Genomic DNA, 14474 nt, shown 5'->3' with positions numbered 1-14474 from the left:
GAGTTAACTTCCAGATCATGGTGTGGATTGGAAAGGAAGGTGACATGAACACAGTGGATTGGGATGGAAACTGGTGGACAACCGGTTCCTGCCAGTTATGACCAGTAAGACTGCTGCCCCAGAAAGCCTCCTGCAGATGATCCACTGTAATTGCACAACTGCCTGCCGAACACAACGGTGCAGTTGCAGGGCATATGGACTACCATGCATGCCTGCTTGTGGACCATGTCAAGTTGGGAATTGTGAGAATCACCATAATCAACCTATTGGAGGAAGAGTGTGACGACTAATGGTAAATCTAGTATAGGTCACAGTGCAAAAAAGTATAAAAAAAATTAAACCAGAATAAGAGGAAACAACTGAAGACAATAGAAAGAGATATGTATAAATAAGAAAAGTATGAAAAAAAAAAAAAACAATAGGCAAAAAAAACAAAACACATAAAAAATATAAAAAAATACATAAAAAAATAAAACACAAAAAAATAAAAGGGGTTAGCGGTATTGAGCCTTTACATGGCAGCCCTGTTTTGACTAATTTTACAGTACCACACAGTTCTAATGAATTTATTCTTTATTGGAATCAAAAGAATGGTTATGAACCACAGAAACCACCAACACTAGGCAAAATGATATGAGAAAGGAGAAATATGCAATTACTTAAGGGAAATTGTACTTATTTTTCACATAAATATGCTTGTAACCAATTGCTTTAATATATAATTGTACTTGCAATCACTTATCTATCATGCAACTATGCTAATTAGAATAATACATGGCCAAAACATGTATCAGGCACCAGTGTTCCTGGTCTAGGAGGAATACAAAGGAGTAATGGTCATTTTAAGGACCTGACGGCTTCCATTTTGAAAATGGGGCCTTTCTTGGAGTCAAACTTTGGTAAACTTTTAGTATGTTTTTAAGTACATCTGATACTACTGAAAACCACTGATATACCTTTTGTTAGAATTTTTTGGGGGTCAAACCATATTTGCAGCTGACTATACAGCAATTGTGTGTTTCATGGGTTAGGGTTAGGGTTAGACCAGGCCCTTCAACAGATCTCACAATGTTTACAATATAGCATAATCAAGGTCTTAAGTGTTTCCTCAGCATGTTTGAGGTTGATGTGGTCATCCAGCTAGATGGAGGATCTCACTTTTTAAAAAATTACATTTTCTGCTGCCACTGGGGGGCGCTATGACCAAACTGAATAATTGCACATAAATGTGTTCAGGCCGGTACGCATACAAAACGTGTGAATATTGGTTCAGATTCGACCATGTACAAGTTCCAGCAACTTGTGTTCATTGACAAATAATGGATAGTTGCCGTGTCGCCATGACAACAATCTTCAATGAAAACTAATTACTTTTCATTACAAACGTGTTAAGATTGCCCTGACAAATTTTGAAATTGGTGTGATTAAAGCTCTAGGAAAAGTTTATAAAAGAACAACACGTGAAGTTAGCCAAAAATGAGCAGAAAATTGACGACTTCCTGTTGGGTTTAGGTCATGTCAACAAGAAACTTTTTTGAAGGTCTAGTTGTTTTACACATGTATACCAAATTGCACTAAAACTATTACTGAAAAATAGCATGTAGATGTCTTCAAGCTATGTCTCTTATCAAACACATGCAGTTTGGGGCAGATTGGATAAATTATGATGCAATGATGCATCATTGAGGTCTTCAGGCTTTTCTGACCAAATTTGAAGTGGATCTGTTCAACCCAGGAGGTGAAGTACATCAGTGTTTGAAGCATGTAATTTCCTGTTGCCAGTAGGTGGCGTCATGACTATTACTAAATATTTGCATATGGCGGTGTTCAGACCTATACTCTCAACAACCATGGAAAGTTCCGTGCAGATTCGAACATGTTTTGTAGAGTTAAACACCACTTACTGTTTCATATTTGTCTTCCTGTGACATAATCTAATTTGACACCTTGCCAAAACTATGCCGTTTGCCAAAAATGCAAGCTTTTGATAACTTTTTGTCAGTAAGCTCAGAAGTTTGACCCCTGGAAATGGCCAAAAATGCACTGAATTTTCATAATAAATTAAACATGGCTGACTTCCTGTTGGGTTCACGGCATAAGCCCAACAGGCTTTATTCTAAGTCTGGAGATTCTCCATCTGCCTACCATATTTCGTGAATGTCATTCAAAGTTAAAGATGGGGGCTTCAGTTTGAAAACGCTTAAGGGGCGCTATTGAACCAATTCTCTATGCCTGTGGCTGAGACCCACGTAAGGCTTTAATTTTTTTTCGAGCATCTTTAGCCCATGAAAAATGCAATTAAGTTCACAGATGACTGAAACCAGTCTGAGGACCCTTTTAACATCCAGGGAATTATTTGGGCCCTAGCATGGACTGGTGCAAGGACCCTATTGAAACTGAAGGAATTATTATTCTTTCCGTGTTTTTGAGGGCCTAAACATGCTCAAAAACTCTTGAAAATTTGCACAAACTCATCCTACAGCTTTAACCTGTTCAACTTGACATTTTGCTAGGGCAATCATCACAACTTTGTGATTCAAAGTCATTAAAAGTTAGTTTTCTTCATATTGCTCCCTACTGGCAGCAGGAAATTACATTTTTTAAGAAGTTATGTACTCCTCCTCGCCGAATGACATCGTTGACAGAAGGAATGCTGTCAGCCCTGGAATCCTTTATATGTGCAGCTTACTCACCCAAGGGGATCAACATCAAGGCAATCCCTCAACTGTGATGGCATCTCTTCTGCAAACATAGGGCAGAAAGTGACAAGCTCCCTCCAACACTTGGAGCTCTGAAGCAGCACATCTTGAGAGTCCATGTCCAAACAAGAGTATGGGCACAGGCAGCCATTGCTCTGCAGGATCCACAGCTGGATCCTCTGCAAAACGGATACTTCAAACACTCGGATGGCATGCTCAAACCAGTGACCACAGAGGTCCTTCCAGCCCAAAAGGCCATCCTTGAGTTGGTCCAATGCAAGTGTAAATCTGACTGCTCTTCTGGGAGGTGCTCCTGCAGAGCTAAGGACTTAGCCTGTACTGACATGTGTCAGTGCAGCAGCCAGTGCCAGAACGATGACAATTCCCAAGCCGTGATGCATGAAAGCGATGATGATTATGATGATGTATAGAAACTGTCTAATTAAAAAGGTTGCTAAATCATACTGTGGTCTAAATGTGCATGTCGATAGTTCCAGAACATCCAAGTTTTACATTAGCTAATTTTAAACTCAAAGAAAAAACTCTTCAATAAAAGGAACTCTGAGTTATTATCTGACCAACTGCTTGTGATGTGTAGTTTTTTTACCCATATTGTGGATGTATTTCAATGGGATGATAAAAAAAAACATGTTTTTTGAGGAACATGGAATATTAAATGCGAACAGCTTGTCATTACAATGATATTGCAAGAAAACAACCACACTGGGTCATTTTTGACCCACTTATGCATCTATGGGTTAATGTGGTAAAGTTTTGTAGCTTTGTTACTAGTGCCATTGGATTCCCTGACTCTGAAAATGTGGGTTTAGCAGTTAAAATCAACATTCCAGCTTATTCATAAGCCGAGGTATTACAAATTAAAGTTTTACGGTGGCCATTTTTAAAAATTCAATATGGCCACCACATAGACATCTGGGCAAATGCAAACATTGATTTTCTGACTCCTTATACAATAACCTTTCCAAAAATGTATAGTTTAGCAAATCCCCCAAAAATTCCCACAAAGGTTAAAATCTAAATATAATGAATCTAACTAGACAGTGTGACAGTGATTTTTTCCACGTGTAATTTTTCCTCAGATAAGATGCCAAAGAAAAGCCTGCTACTACATAACTGTTATTTGGGCTTATAACGTTGCTTAAGTGGGTTGAAGAGTCAGACATCCCTCTGTATTTTGAATGTCTTTTGAGCATCCAATGAAGGATCTGCTTAGTTGTCAAAAAGTGAACGGCCCCATTCTGCCTCTGTAACAATCATACAAACGTCGAGACGGAACAACGGTGGAATATTTAACGGCTTCTGACTCACTAGGAGAAATGACAGGATGGTAGTGGGGGGGTGATGAGCAGGTGGCACCCTGACACCAGTTTATGAATGTATGAATATGATATTGTGAATGCTGACTTGTGTTGTAATGCGCTTTAAGTGGTCACTAAGACTAGACTTGCGCTATATAAATACAGTCCATTTGCCATTTAAAGTATGACCCCCCCCTATAAATGGCCAAGAATACACTCACATTTCACAAAATGGCAGACTTCCTGTTTGGTTCACACATTTGCTTTTTTATGTCTGAAGCTGTTCAATCTGCCTGCCTTCCAAATTTCATACACCTCTGTGAAATGTAGAGGAAGTTTTTTAAGGGGTGTTTTTGAGCCCTTTTTCCACCCGTAATCCTGATACCCATAACAAATATCACGTTTTGCTACTTTTGACATGTGTGCCAAGCTTTGTAGGTTTTCGGGTATTGCTAGCCCCTCAACAACAACTTCCTGTTTCATGGCAAATAGTTTGTTGCCATGGCAACATCATTTGATGAAAAGTCACAATTTTTAGAGGAATGTAACATTGGGGTGTTCTGGCTTTACTGACCAAATTTAAAGCCAGCAAATTCATGGAACGCCAGACTGACTACATCTGAGCTGACTATCAGCTGCTGCGACAAGCCCTAATACAGGAGTTTTCAGACCTTGAACGACAAACAGGTTTGACAGCTGCTTTGGCAGTCAAACAACAATGCCAAGAGTCTCCCAACGAGCACTTACATCACTTGCAAGGCTACTTTGGTTCAAGAAATTAACTTGGAATGTAAGAAGACATGAATTTCAAAAATCTTTTCATTGAGAACCTCCATCCCACAATCAGTTATAATCAAGGTATTCTGGCCTGTCCCGGTCACAAGACGGTCGAAAGCTACGCGTGTTGGCCATGAGATGTGTTGTTGAGTGCAAACAAACCTTGACTAAAACAACAGAGCCCAAATCTGTCTTGCACATCAACCTCAAATATCTGCCCCCGATGCTCAGCTTAATGAGCACATTGCAATCACTTCTATGATCCAAAGGTGCATCATTCCCAACCACAACACCCTAGCAAGAAGCAGGCTGCACTGAGTCAACCCAGCTCAACATCAGCCAGGAAGATCTTGAAACATCCCTACGCGTGATTGAAAACTTGCAGGAGGAGGAGAAATCCCAAACTCAAAGTCTCTCTTAGGACCAGACAGGTCCACCGGCAGGCTGCTGCTCTTCTTGGTATATACTCCTCCCCTGGAGCCGGTATTCACTGCCAGAGTGTCTCTGAGCCAGAGACAATGGACAGGCCAGATTTCCAAAAGGCGGGGTGCCCCTCACCGAGCAATCCAGTGGCAAACGCTGGCTTGCTGAAACCAAGTTGTTCAAGCTAGGTTTGTATGGAGAGGCAGCCCTCTGCCTATCAACTGTCTCTAGCCCAGAGACACAGCTGTGAGCCAAAGGGGTTGGTGTGTTTAAAGGGGAATTTACATCGAGCAATCAAAGCAAATCAAACTGATTTTATTTCTATAGCCCAAAATCACAGTCACGTTGCCTTAGTGGGCTTTACAAACTGTACAGTGAACAACATCTTCTGTCCTTAGACCCTCAGTTCGAGTGAGGAAAAACTTGCCATATTGAGAAAAAAAAAACTTTTAACGGGGAGAAAAAAAAAGATGGAAGAAACCTCAGGAAGAGCCACAGAGGAGGGATCCCTCTCCCAGGACGGACAGACATGTAGTAGATGTCGCAAGTACAAAACAGAACAACAATAACAATTCTTTACAAATAGCATTAACAGAATATCTGATACAAATGATTTTATGATATATGTGAAGTGTGTGGATCCAGGAGGATGAGCAGGTCAAGGCATCGCCAAGTGGTGCCCGAGTCACACCTCCCTCATGTGAGGAGGAGGAGAAAGCTGTAGAGAGAGAACAGTGAGAGAGTGACACAGCTTGCAGCTTGAGGGAACAGAGAACAAAAACAAGTTTGAGAAATACAGTGTTAATCAGAAATAAACATGTTGTTTCTCGTCTGCAGGACAATGTGAATTCTAATACTATAGGTAAGAGACTCGCAAGGTGGAATATATGGTATCAGACAGGTACAATGGGGCAAGGCCGTTTACAGTTTTGTATGTCATCAGCAGTACCTTAAAGTCTGATCTGACATGAATTGGGAGCCAATGCAGTGAGGCTAGGATTGGTGTAATATGATCAAATTTTATTGTGCATTTTGAGACTGTAGCTGCAGCATTCTGAACCATTTGAAGACTTTCAGTGCTCTTGCGCAGCAGACCCAAAAATAAAGCATAGCAGTAATCCAGTCTAGATGAAACAAAGGCATGAATTAGGATCTTTGCGTTGGCTGTGGACAGGAAAGACCTTATTGTAGCTTTGTTGCGTAGATGGTAAAATGCAATCTTGGTGATTTCTTTGTGCTGATGAAAAGAGATTGAAGAGAATCAGCAGGACGTTTTCTGACATCAATTTCTTCACCACAAACAAGCAGGTCTCTATTTTAATTATTTGAGATTTATCATCATGGGCACATACAGCATAGCAGTGGAAATGTATTCCATAACTCTGAATAATTTGGCCAAGAGTTAAGATGTATAAAGAGAAGAGCAAAGGGCAAAGAACAGAGCCCTGGGGAACTCCAAACTTCACATAAATATTGAAGAAGTATTATTATAAGAAACACATTGTGTTCTTTCCAATAGGTCAGACTTTAGCCAAGTAAGAGCCAGGACAGAGATGCCAAATTGACATTCAAGTCAGCCTGACAGTTTGCTCTGTGGTGATCTATGGTATCAAAAGCGCTGAGATCCAGTAATAGATGCACTGAGGTAGAGTTTGAGTCCATAGTAAGTAGAAGTCATTTATCACTTATCACAGACACTTATCACACTTATCACATTTATCACAAAACCTGGAACCAAAGGCTTGCAGGTTCAAAGTTCAGGTCATGGAAGGTTCCTGGTTTGGGTATTTTAAGTTCCCATAGTGAAAAATGCACTTGATCTAATTCTAATGTGTATCTGCAGGCCAAGCCCAGCAGGCTCCACTGCTCCCACTGTGATGAGACCTATAGTCTTCCCCAGAATGGAGCCATCAAGCTCTACAAGGAGCTCCGCTGTCCACTGGATGACTTTGAGCTTGTGCTGTGGACATCTGGGGCCCGGGGCAAGAGCTACCCCCTGTGCCCCTACTGCTTCAGCAATCCGCCTTTCAGGGACATGAAGAAAGGTAGGAGTAAACCTGAATGTTAACTTGTTGTAAATCTAGTGGTTGTTACGTAGTGGTTAATTAGCTGGAGCCTTGTGATCCCGACAGCAAACCTGTAACCAGCCCAAACACTAGTAATTCATTGTTATTTTGTAAAAGTTTGTTAGATGATGATAAATTATCTAGAAAAATCAAAGCCTTTTTCAAAATCCTTTCTAAGGCCCTTTTAGGGCTGTGTCGCGACAAGCCGGGCCTTGCTGACTTGCTTTTTCACTACCAGTTTTAATGCACAAGTTCAGACGCGCAGGATGGACCATCCCTGGAAAGGGGCCAAAGGGAGCCCACTCCGCCTCCAAGCAGACTGCTGCGACATCTCACAATTGTGGCCAACCACTGGAACCCCCCTTTCTCCTCCTTAAACAAACATGTTTTGTGACTTCTATTGTGAATAATATATACTTTATTATAGGGATATATTTTATAGGAATTGAAATCGGATCAGATCAGCCTTGTAAGCTGATTCTTCGATAATACCGCAACGAAGGAGAGTATTTACAGCCACTCAGTTGACCACTACTCAAGACAAGTGTGTCACTAGTTACAGACACACTTTCAAGCAGGTAGCCTTGTTGTGAAGGAGATGCAAAGCCCTGCAGCACTGGGCTGAGTCAAGCTCAGTCATGCTGGGCCCACACATGTTTCAAAAAGCCCAAAAAGCTTTTTTTAAAAGCCCCAAAAACAATGTGTATTTTAGGAATACAGTAGATTTGACTTTTTCCAATATGTGTCTGGGAAGCGGGGCTGGCTCTATGCAGGGGCAAGAGGGGGCAGAGCTTCCTCAAATAAGTGTTTTGCCCCTTTAAATCAAAAATCACAATGTAATAGATTACCCACAAAATTAATGCGTTAAAAATGAATGCAATTAATCGCAGTAGTTGCCAAGTCTGCCGAAAAAACACAAGTTACTGTTCCACTTGATACTGTGGGATGCATCAGTTTTTTTTTCAGACCTATTAAAAAGCCTAGAGCTGTTCATGCCTGTAGTAATAGCAGTAGCAGCATCACAGCTAACCTTACTACTCCTATACCATCCACAAGCACTGCTTCTCTTGTACCCTCCCCAGCAAGCGCTGCCCCAAAGCAGCCCACTTTCTAGGCTGTCAATACGTCATCTCAGCCAATATTGGGTAGCTAACCAAAGCGTGCATTTGGGACAACATTGCTATCATTCAATCCTGCCTGGTACTGCACACAACCATGGCAGAATGGTGTTTGCAATAAACACATTACACAAGAGCAGTTTAAATAGTTAAATAAAACTAATATTACAAGGATTTTATCCAAATTCAACACTAAATCCTACTTTCAATGACTACTGCAGAAATATTCAACCCCCTGAATAGAATTCCTCATAAGAGCACACATTTGCAAATCAGGTGTGGGCTCAAGCACACTGTTGGACTGTTGACGGTGACGTTTCATTGCATGTTAGAAATATGGCTAAGTCAAGAGAATTGTCCAAAACAAGAGATCATTGCCTTACACAAACAAGGACAAGGATGCAAAAAGATAGCAAAGGCACTGAATGATCCTAGAGGTACAGTTGGAAGCATAGTTCTCAAGTTTAAAGTTAAAGGAACAGTGGCTACGCTACCTGGAAGTGGCAGAAAGAGAAGGCTATCAACGGCTGCCACCAGAGTCCTGAGGTGGCAAGTGGTCAAAAACCCTCGACTGACTGCAAAAGACCTGCAGCAAGACTTGGTGGCAGCGGGCACTGAGGTTTCAATTTCCACAGTAAGGCGCATACTAAACGCTATAGGGCTCCATGCCCGAACTCCAAGACGTACACCACTACTGACCCAAAAGCACAAGAAAAGTCTGCTCCAATTTGCTCAAAACTATATAAATAAGCCAAAGAGGTTTTGGGATTCTGTTCTGTGGAGCGATGAAACAAAACTGGAACTTTTTGGGCCTATGGATCAGCGGTATGTCTGGAGGAGGAAGAATGAAGCATACGCTGAAAAGAACACCCTGCCTACAGTGTAGCATGGCGGTGGCTCAGTGATGCTCTGGGGCTGCTTCGCTTCCTCTGGCACTGGAAACCTGCAGTGTGTGGAGGGCAAGATGATTCAATCAAGAATCAGGAAATCCTGGGAGAAAATGTCATGCCGTCTGTGAGGAAGCTGAAGCTTGGGCGTCATTGGACCTTCCAACAGGATAATGATTCCAAGCAAACCTCAAAGTCCACCAAGGCTTGGTTTCAGAAGAAGTCCTGGAAGATACTAGAGTGGCCATCACAGTCGCCTGACTTGAACCCCATTGAAAATCTCTGGTGGATTTAAAAAAGGCTGCTGCAGCACGCAAACCCAAGAATTTTTGTGAACTGAAGGCCTTTGCCCATGAGGAATGGGCAATCCTTGTAATATTAGTTTTATTTAACTATTTAAACTGTTCTTGTGTGATTTGTTTATTGCAAACACCTGAAAAAATTTTAATTTTGCCAATAAACCTAAAATGCAATGGGGGTTGAATAATTTTGATTGCAACTGTGTATACATATATATACATATATATATACTTCCACTTCCTGTTTCTCAGGATAAAAGGCTGTCTCTGACTGCAAGTCCCTCTTCGGGGCAGATGCATAAAAGAAAACAAGATACAAACAATATACCAACAAATCTAACTACTAATAAACTTATGACCACTTAAAGTTAACCAAAATGTGTGCACTAAAATTGAAAACGTTCATAATGATAACCACAGTTAATAATAAAATGATAAATCTTACCCAAAACAGTGTTGTGAGATTATTTGTCTTAATTTATGAAATGCAAAGAAAATACTAGCACTGTATGGTGTCTGCTGTTGATGGCGCCGTCACAGACGCGATATTGTTTGACATAAAATTATACGATGAGATGACATTTTGTCGGAATTCTTTTGTTCAGTGTAAAAAAGCAGAACCAGAGTAATGACTTCAAAGTCTTTATTTCAGCAGGATTAGTGGATCTCCATGGAGAAATGGCTTGTCTTTTGATCTAGATGTTATTTTCTTCATCACAGTCAACTAGCTGCTAGAATAACCAGCATATCAAAAAATGAAACAGCCCATTATCTGGCAGGGTCAACTTCCTTGCAAGTAAATCTGGCCCTTAGTTTTGGTCCATATAGCCTTCTGACCCCTTCTTTTAATGTGTTTTTTCCCAGGTATGGGATGCAATGAATGTACCCATCCGTCTTGTCAGCACTCTCTGAACTCTTATGGCATTGGACAGTGTGTGGAGTGTGAGAGTGGGGTTTTGGTCCTGGATCCCACCTCTGGACCAAAATGGAGGATGGCCTGTAATAAATGCAATGTGGTGGTGCACTTCTTTGAACATGCACACAGAGTGCAGGTAAGAAATAGTACTACATCTTTTGTCTATATATTCTTAAGGTGTGTTTGGACCAAACGTGAAGCGAATTGAGTTTGATATTGGGATCATTTTAGTTTATGCGGCCGAAACCGCCAGAATACTTTAATATACATTAGTCATAAGCTAGTGAGCAACGGCACACACCAAGAGTGTTTGTCTTTATTGCTTCAGAAAATTTGGCTCTGCAGATAACTCTTCTCCAGAGTTGCCCTGCTTTGAGAAACTGAGACACAACTGTCCCTCCCCACTCCACCTGGCCCAAATTTGGCATATTGGCGTAATTTGTACCATTTTCCTGAGCCAGCATGAATAGATATGGATTGTTGTCTATTTGTGTCTTTGCATTGACTTAGTATGTAATCTACACACTGCTTTGCTTTCTGTCTGAACCCACCATTATGTATATGGCACAATGTCACATACAATGTCTTAAAACGTCAATCTTAAAACATGCCTCACAAACATGGCTCACACTCACTCACCCACACTCACTCCATTACATCCAGATACTTCATACTCCACCTTCAACTTCTTTCTCTGCATTCATCTTCTCCCTCCATCACCTTATTGAAGGGCAATATTAATATTTTTCTGGTCCTGCCTTTGAGTCATGGGATCACTTTAGGTGATAAGCTACAATGTCAAAGGTTTCAATAGTCCCATAAAAAAAAATTAAAAAGAGCCAATTGTCAGATAGCATTTTTGCAAGAGAACCACTTATCAGACAGAAAGATTTTGAGCAAAGTATTTCACTTGTCACACCAATCAGGCAGAAGGAGAGGGGTATCTGTTATGATACACAGACAGGTTAACTTTACCCCAATTAACGTCCACAGGGCCTCTGAAAGGAGATTTGTAATGGTGAATGGATTGATTGATTGATGGAATAGAAGTCTGTTTTATGGATATACACTGCTTAAAAAAAATAAGGGAACACTTCAACATCACAGTATAACACCAAGTCAGTTAAACTTCAGGGATATCAATTCTGTCCATTTAGGAAGCAGGAGTGCTTGTGAATCAGTTTCACCTGCTTTAATAATAATAATAAATTTATTTATAGAGCACTTTCCATCAAAGTGCTTTACAGAGGTTAAAAAGCAAAAAGCACAAGCAAATACAGAAAAGATAAACAATTTCAATGCAAAAGATAAAATACAATTAAAAAATAAATAAATAAAGCTTTGGTGCAAATGAAAGTGACAACAGGTGCAGTGGAGAGGCAAAAGCAAGACAATTGCTCTCTCCTTATCCTTCCTGACTGATTCTTCTCTCGTTTTGTGTTCTGCTCGTGTCCCTGTCACTACTGGTAGCATTAGCTGGTAACTGCAGCCCAATCAGGTTGCACAGGTAGTCCATCTCCTCTAGTATGGCATATCCATACGTGTGGTCCCAAGTGTGTTTGCTGTGTCTCTCAGCACTGTCTCAAGAGCATGGAGGAGATACCAGTAGACTGGCTGTCACGGAGAGCTGGACAGGGCTGTAGAAGGGCATCAGCTCAGCAGCAGGAACTGGAGGTGCACTACCAGAGCCCTACAAAATGACCTCCAGCAGGCTACTGGTGTGCATGTTTCTGACCAAACTGTCAGAACCAGACTCCATGAGGGTGACATAAGGGCCCAACTAGGGGTGTGGATCTTTGGGTGTCTCACGATTCGATTCGATTCCGATTCCGATTCCGATTCTTAGGGTCACGATTCGATTCAGAATCGATTCTCGATTCAAACGATTCTCGATTCAAAAATTGATACAGTGCATAGTGTGTTAAGGCAAATTATGGCATCAAAACAATACAGTTTGTATAAGATAATGTGATTTTTAAACAAACTGGTTCCAATGATGTAATCACACAAAGGCAAACATTAAAAAAAGGTAACATGCTAAACGAATAAAAACTTACTTACTGTACAAGAAATAACTTGCATAAATAAAATTGCCTAAATAAAAGCTTAGGCCAGCTGCCTTTTTCTCCCAGAAGTTACAAAAATAAACTGTACACAAATAACACAAATTGGTGTTTTGTGTGATTTTTCAAAATAGAAAAAAAAATATATATATATATATATTTTTTTTTTTAAATTGATTTTTGAAGTTTATGAATCGATTCAGAATCGTGGATGATTAGACTCGCGATTCTTATGTGAATCGATTTTTTCCCCCACCCCTAGGCTCAACGTCCTCTAGTGGGACCTGTGCTCACAGCCCAGCACCATGCAGCTCGACTGGCATTCGCGAGAGAACAGCAGAATTGGCCGGTTGTCAGACCTTACGCTGGTGCAGTGGGTCCTGGGTTCCTCCTGGTGCAGGACAATGCCCGGTCTCATGTGGCCAGAGTGTGAGGGCAGTTCCTGGATGACGAAGGCTTTGATGTCATTGACTGGCCCTCTTGTTCCCCTGACCTAAATCCAATTGAGCATCTATGGGACATGATGTATCGGTAGTGTTGTCACGATACCAAAATTATGACTTCGATACGATACCTGCCTAAAATATCTCGATACCAATACTGAAACTTTACCACGGCGGAAAACTAAAACATCATCAAAAGTAATGGAATAAAATATTAGATGACAGAATGTGGAACTTAAAATTATTTATTTCTTTTTATTAATTAAAACACTTAAACTTAAAAAGTCAAAATAAAAATATATATTTTTGTAAAAGCTGCTGAGCTTTATAGCTACTTTATAGCAACAACAGTGAAATGATTATGCAGCTGTTTAAAAAATAAAAATAAAAAGATTTGTCACAGAACATCGACATATGAAAACCAGAACATGTTCGTTATTATCTGGACAGTTCTTTGGCCAATTTAAGGTTCTTGGCCAGGAAAACAAGCGTGTAAAAAGTCAAAATAAAAATCTATTTATTTGTAAAAGCTGCTGAGCTTTATAGCTACTTAACCTGTTATAACAACAATGAAATGATTATGCAGCTGTTTAAAAAATAAAAAGATTTGTCACAGAACATGGACATATGAAAAGCAGAACATGTTTGTTATGTGGAACCATATCGGACTGTTAAACAGTTAGCTTTACCCCTGACTGCCTCGTGCTAAAAGTTCGCTTGTCACAAAAAAAAAAACTTGCTTGACTTACATCCGGGGAATACTTATGTTATCTATTGCTAACCTGCTCTTTGGACTCTTTGAACAAGTCCGCATGTCTGTCAGCTAGATGTTTCGCCAAGTTGGACGTGTTGGCTCCCTTGGTCATTACGGATTTAAAGCATCGTTTACAGACGGGCTTTGTGGTGTCCGTGGGCTTGCCCTTACTGTCGGCAACGTAAGCGAAATATTTCCATATTTCGCTCCGTGCGTCTGCTTTTTCAACAAGCCTAGGACGGTCGGCAGGAGCACTCATGCCACTTTCAGCCATGTCTGTCTCGCTCTGCTCTGTGACTGTCTGTCACTGTGAAACCACGCCCACATTGGCTGCAGGCAGTGAGGAAGCAGAGAGAAGCTGCACACACAGACACGCTGCCCCGCTGTCGCACAAAGTTCATAAAGTACCGATACTAATAAAACGTAAAAAGTATTGTTTTTAACGGCTGGGTACCGCGGTACCTTTCTGGTATCGGTTTACCGTGCAACACTATGTATCGGTGCGTCCAATGCCAAGTACCACTTCAGACTGTCAAAGAGCTCACTGATGCCCTGATCCACGTCTGGCGGGATCCTACAGGACACCATACGCTGACTCATCAGGAGCATGCCGAGACGTTTTCAGGAGTGCATTTAGGCACGCGGGGGTCATACACACTACTGAGTCACATTATGAGATCCCGTGATAAAATTCACGCAATTTGGATCAG

General features: G+C 40.9%; 1 protein-coding gene across 1 annotated transcript in view; it reads left to right on the top strand.

Annotated features, from left to right (window-relative positions):
• Positions 1-14474, top strand: part of top3b (DNA topoisomerase III beta) — a 55302-nt gene that overhangs the window by 31615 nt on the left and 9213 nt on the right. The window contains exons 16-17 of the mRNA XM_084360187.1: positions 7062-7263; positions 10453-10640. Of these exons, the coding sequence (XP_084216313.1) occupies positions 7062-7263; positions 10453-10640 (390 nt within the window). The remainder of the gene's footprint in view (positions 1-7061; positions 7264-10452; positions 10641-14474) is intronic.

This window comes from Pagrus pagrus, assembly GCF_965226575.1.
Source record: "Pagrus pagrus genome assembly, chromosome: 8".
In the NCBI taxonomy this organism is placed as follows: domain Eukaryota; kingdom Metazoa; phylum Chordata; class Actinopteri; order Spariformes; family Sparidae; genus Pagrus; species Pagrus pagrus.
Note: the sequence above shows the minus strand (reverse complement) of the source record. Positions and strands in the feature narration are given on the sequence as shown.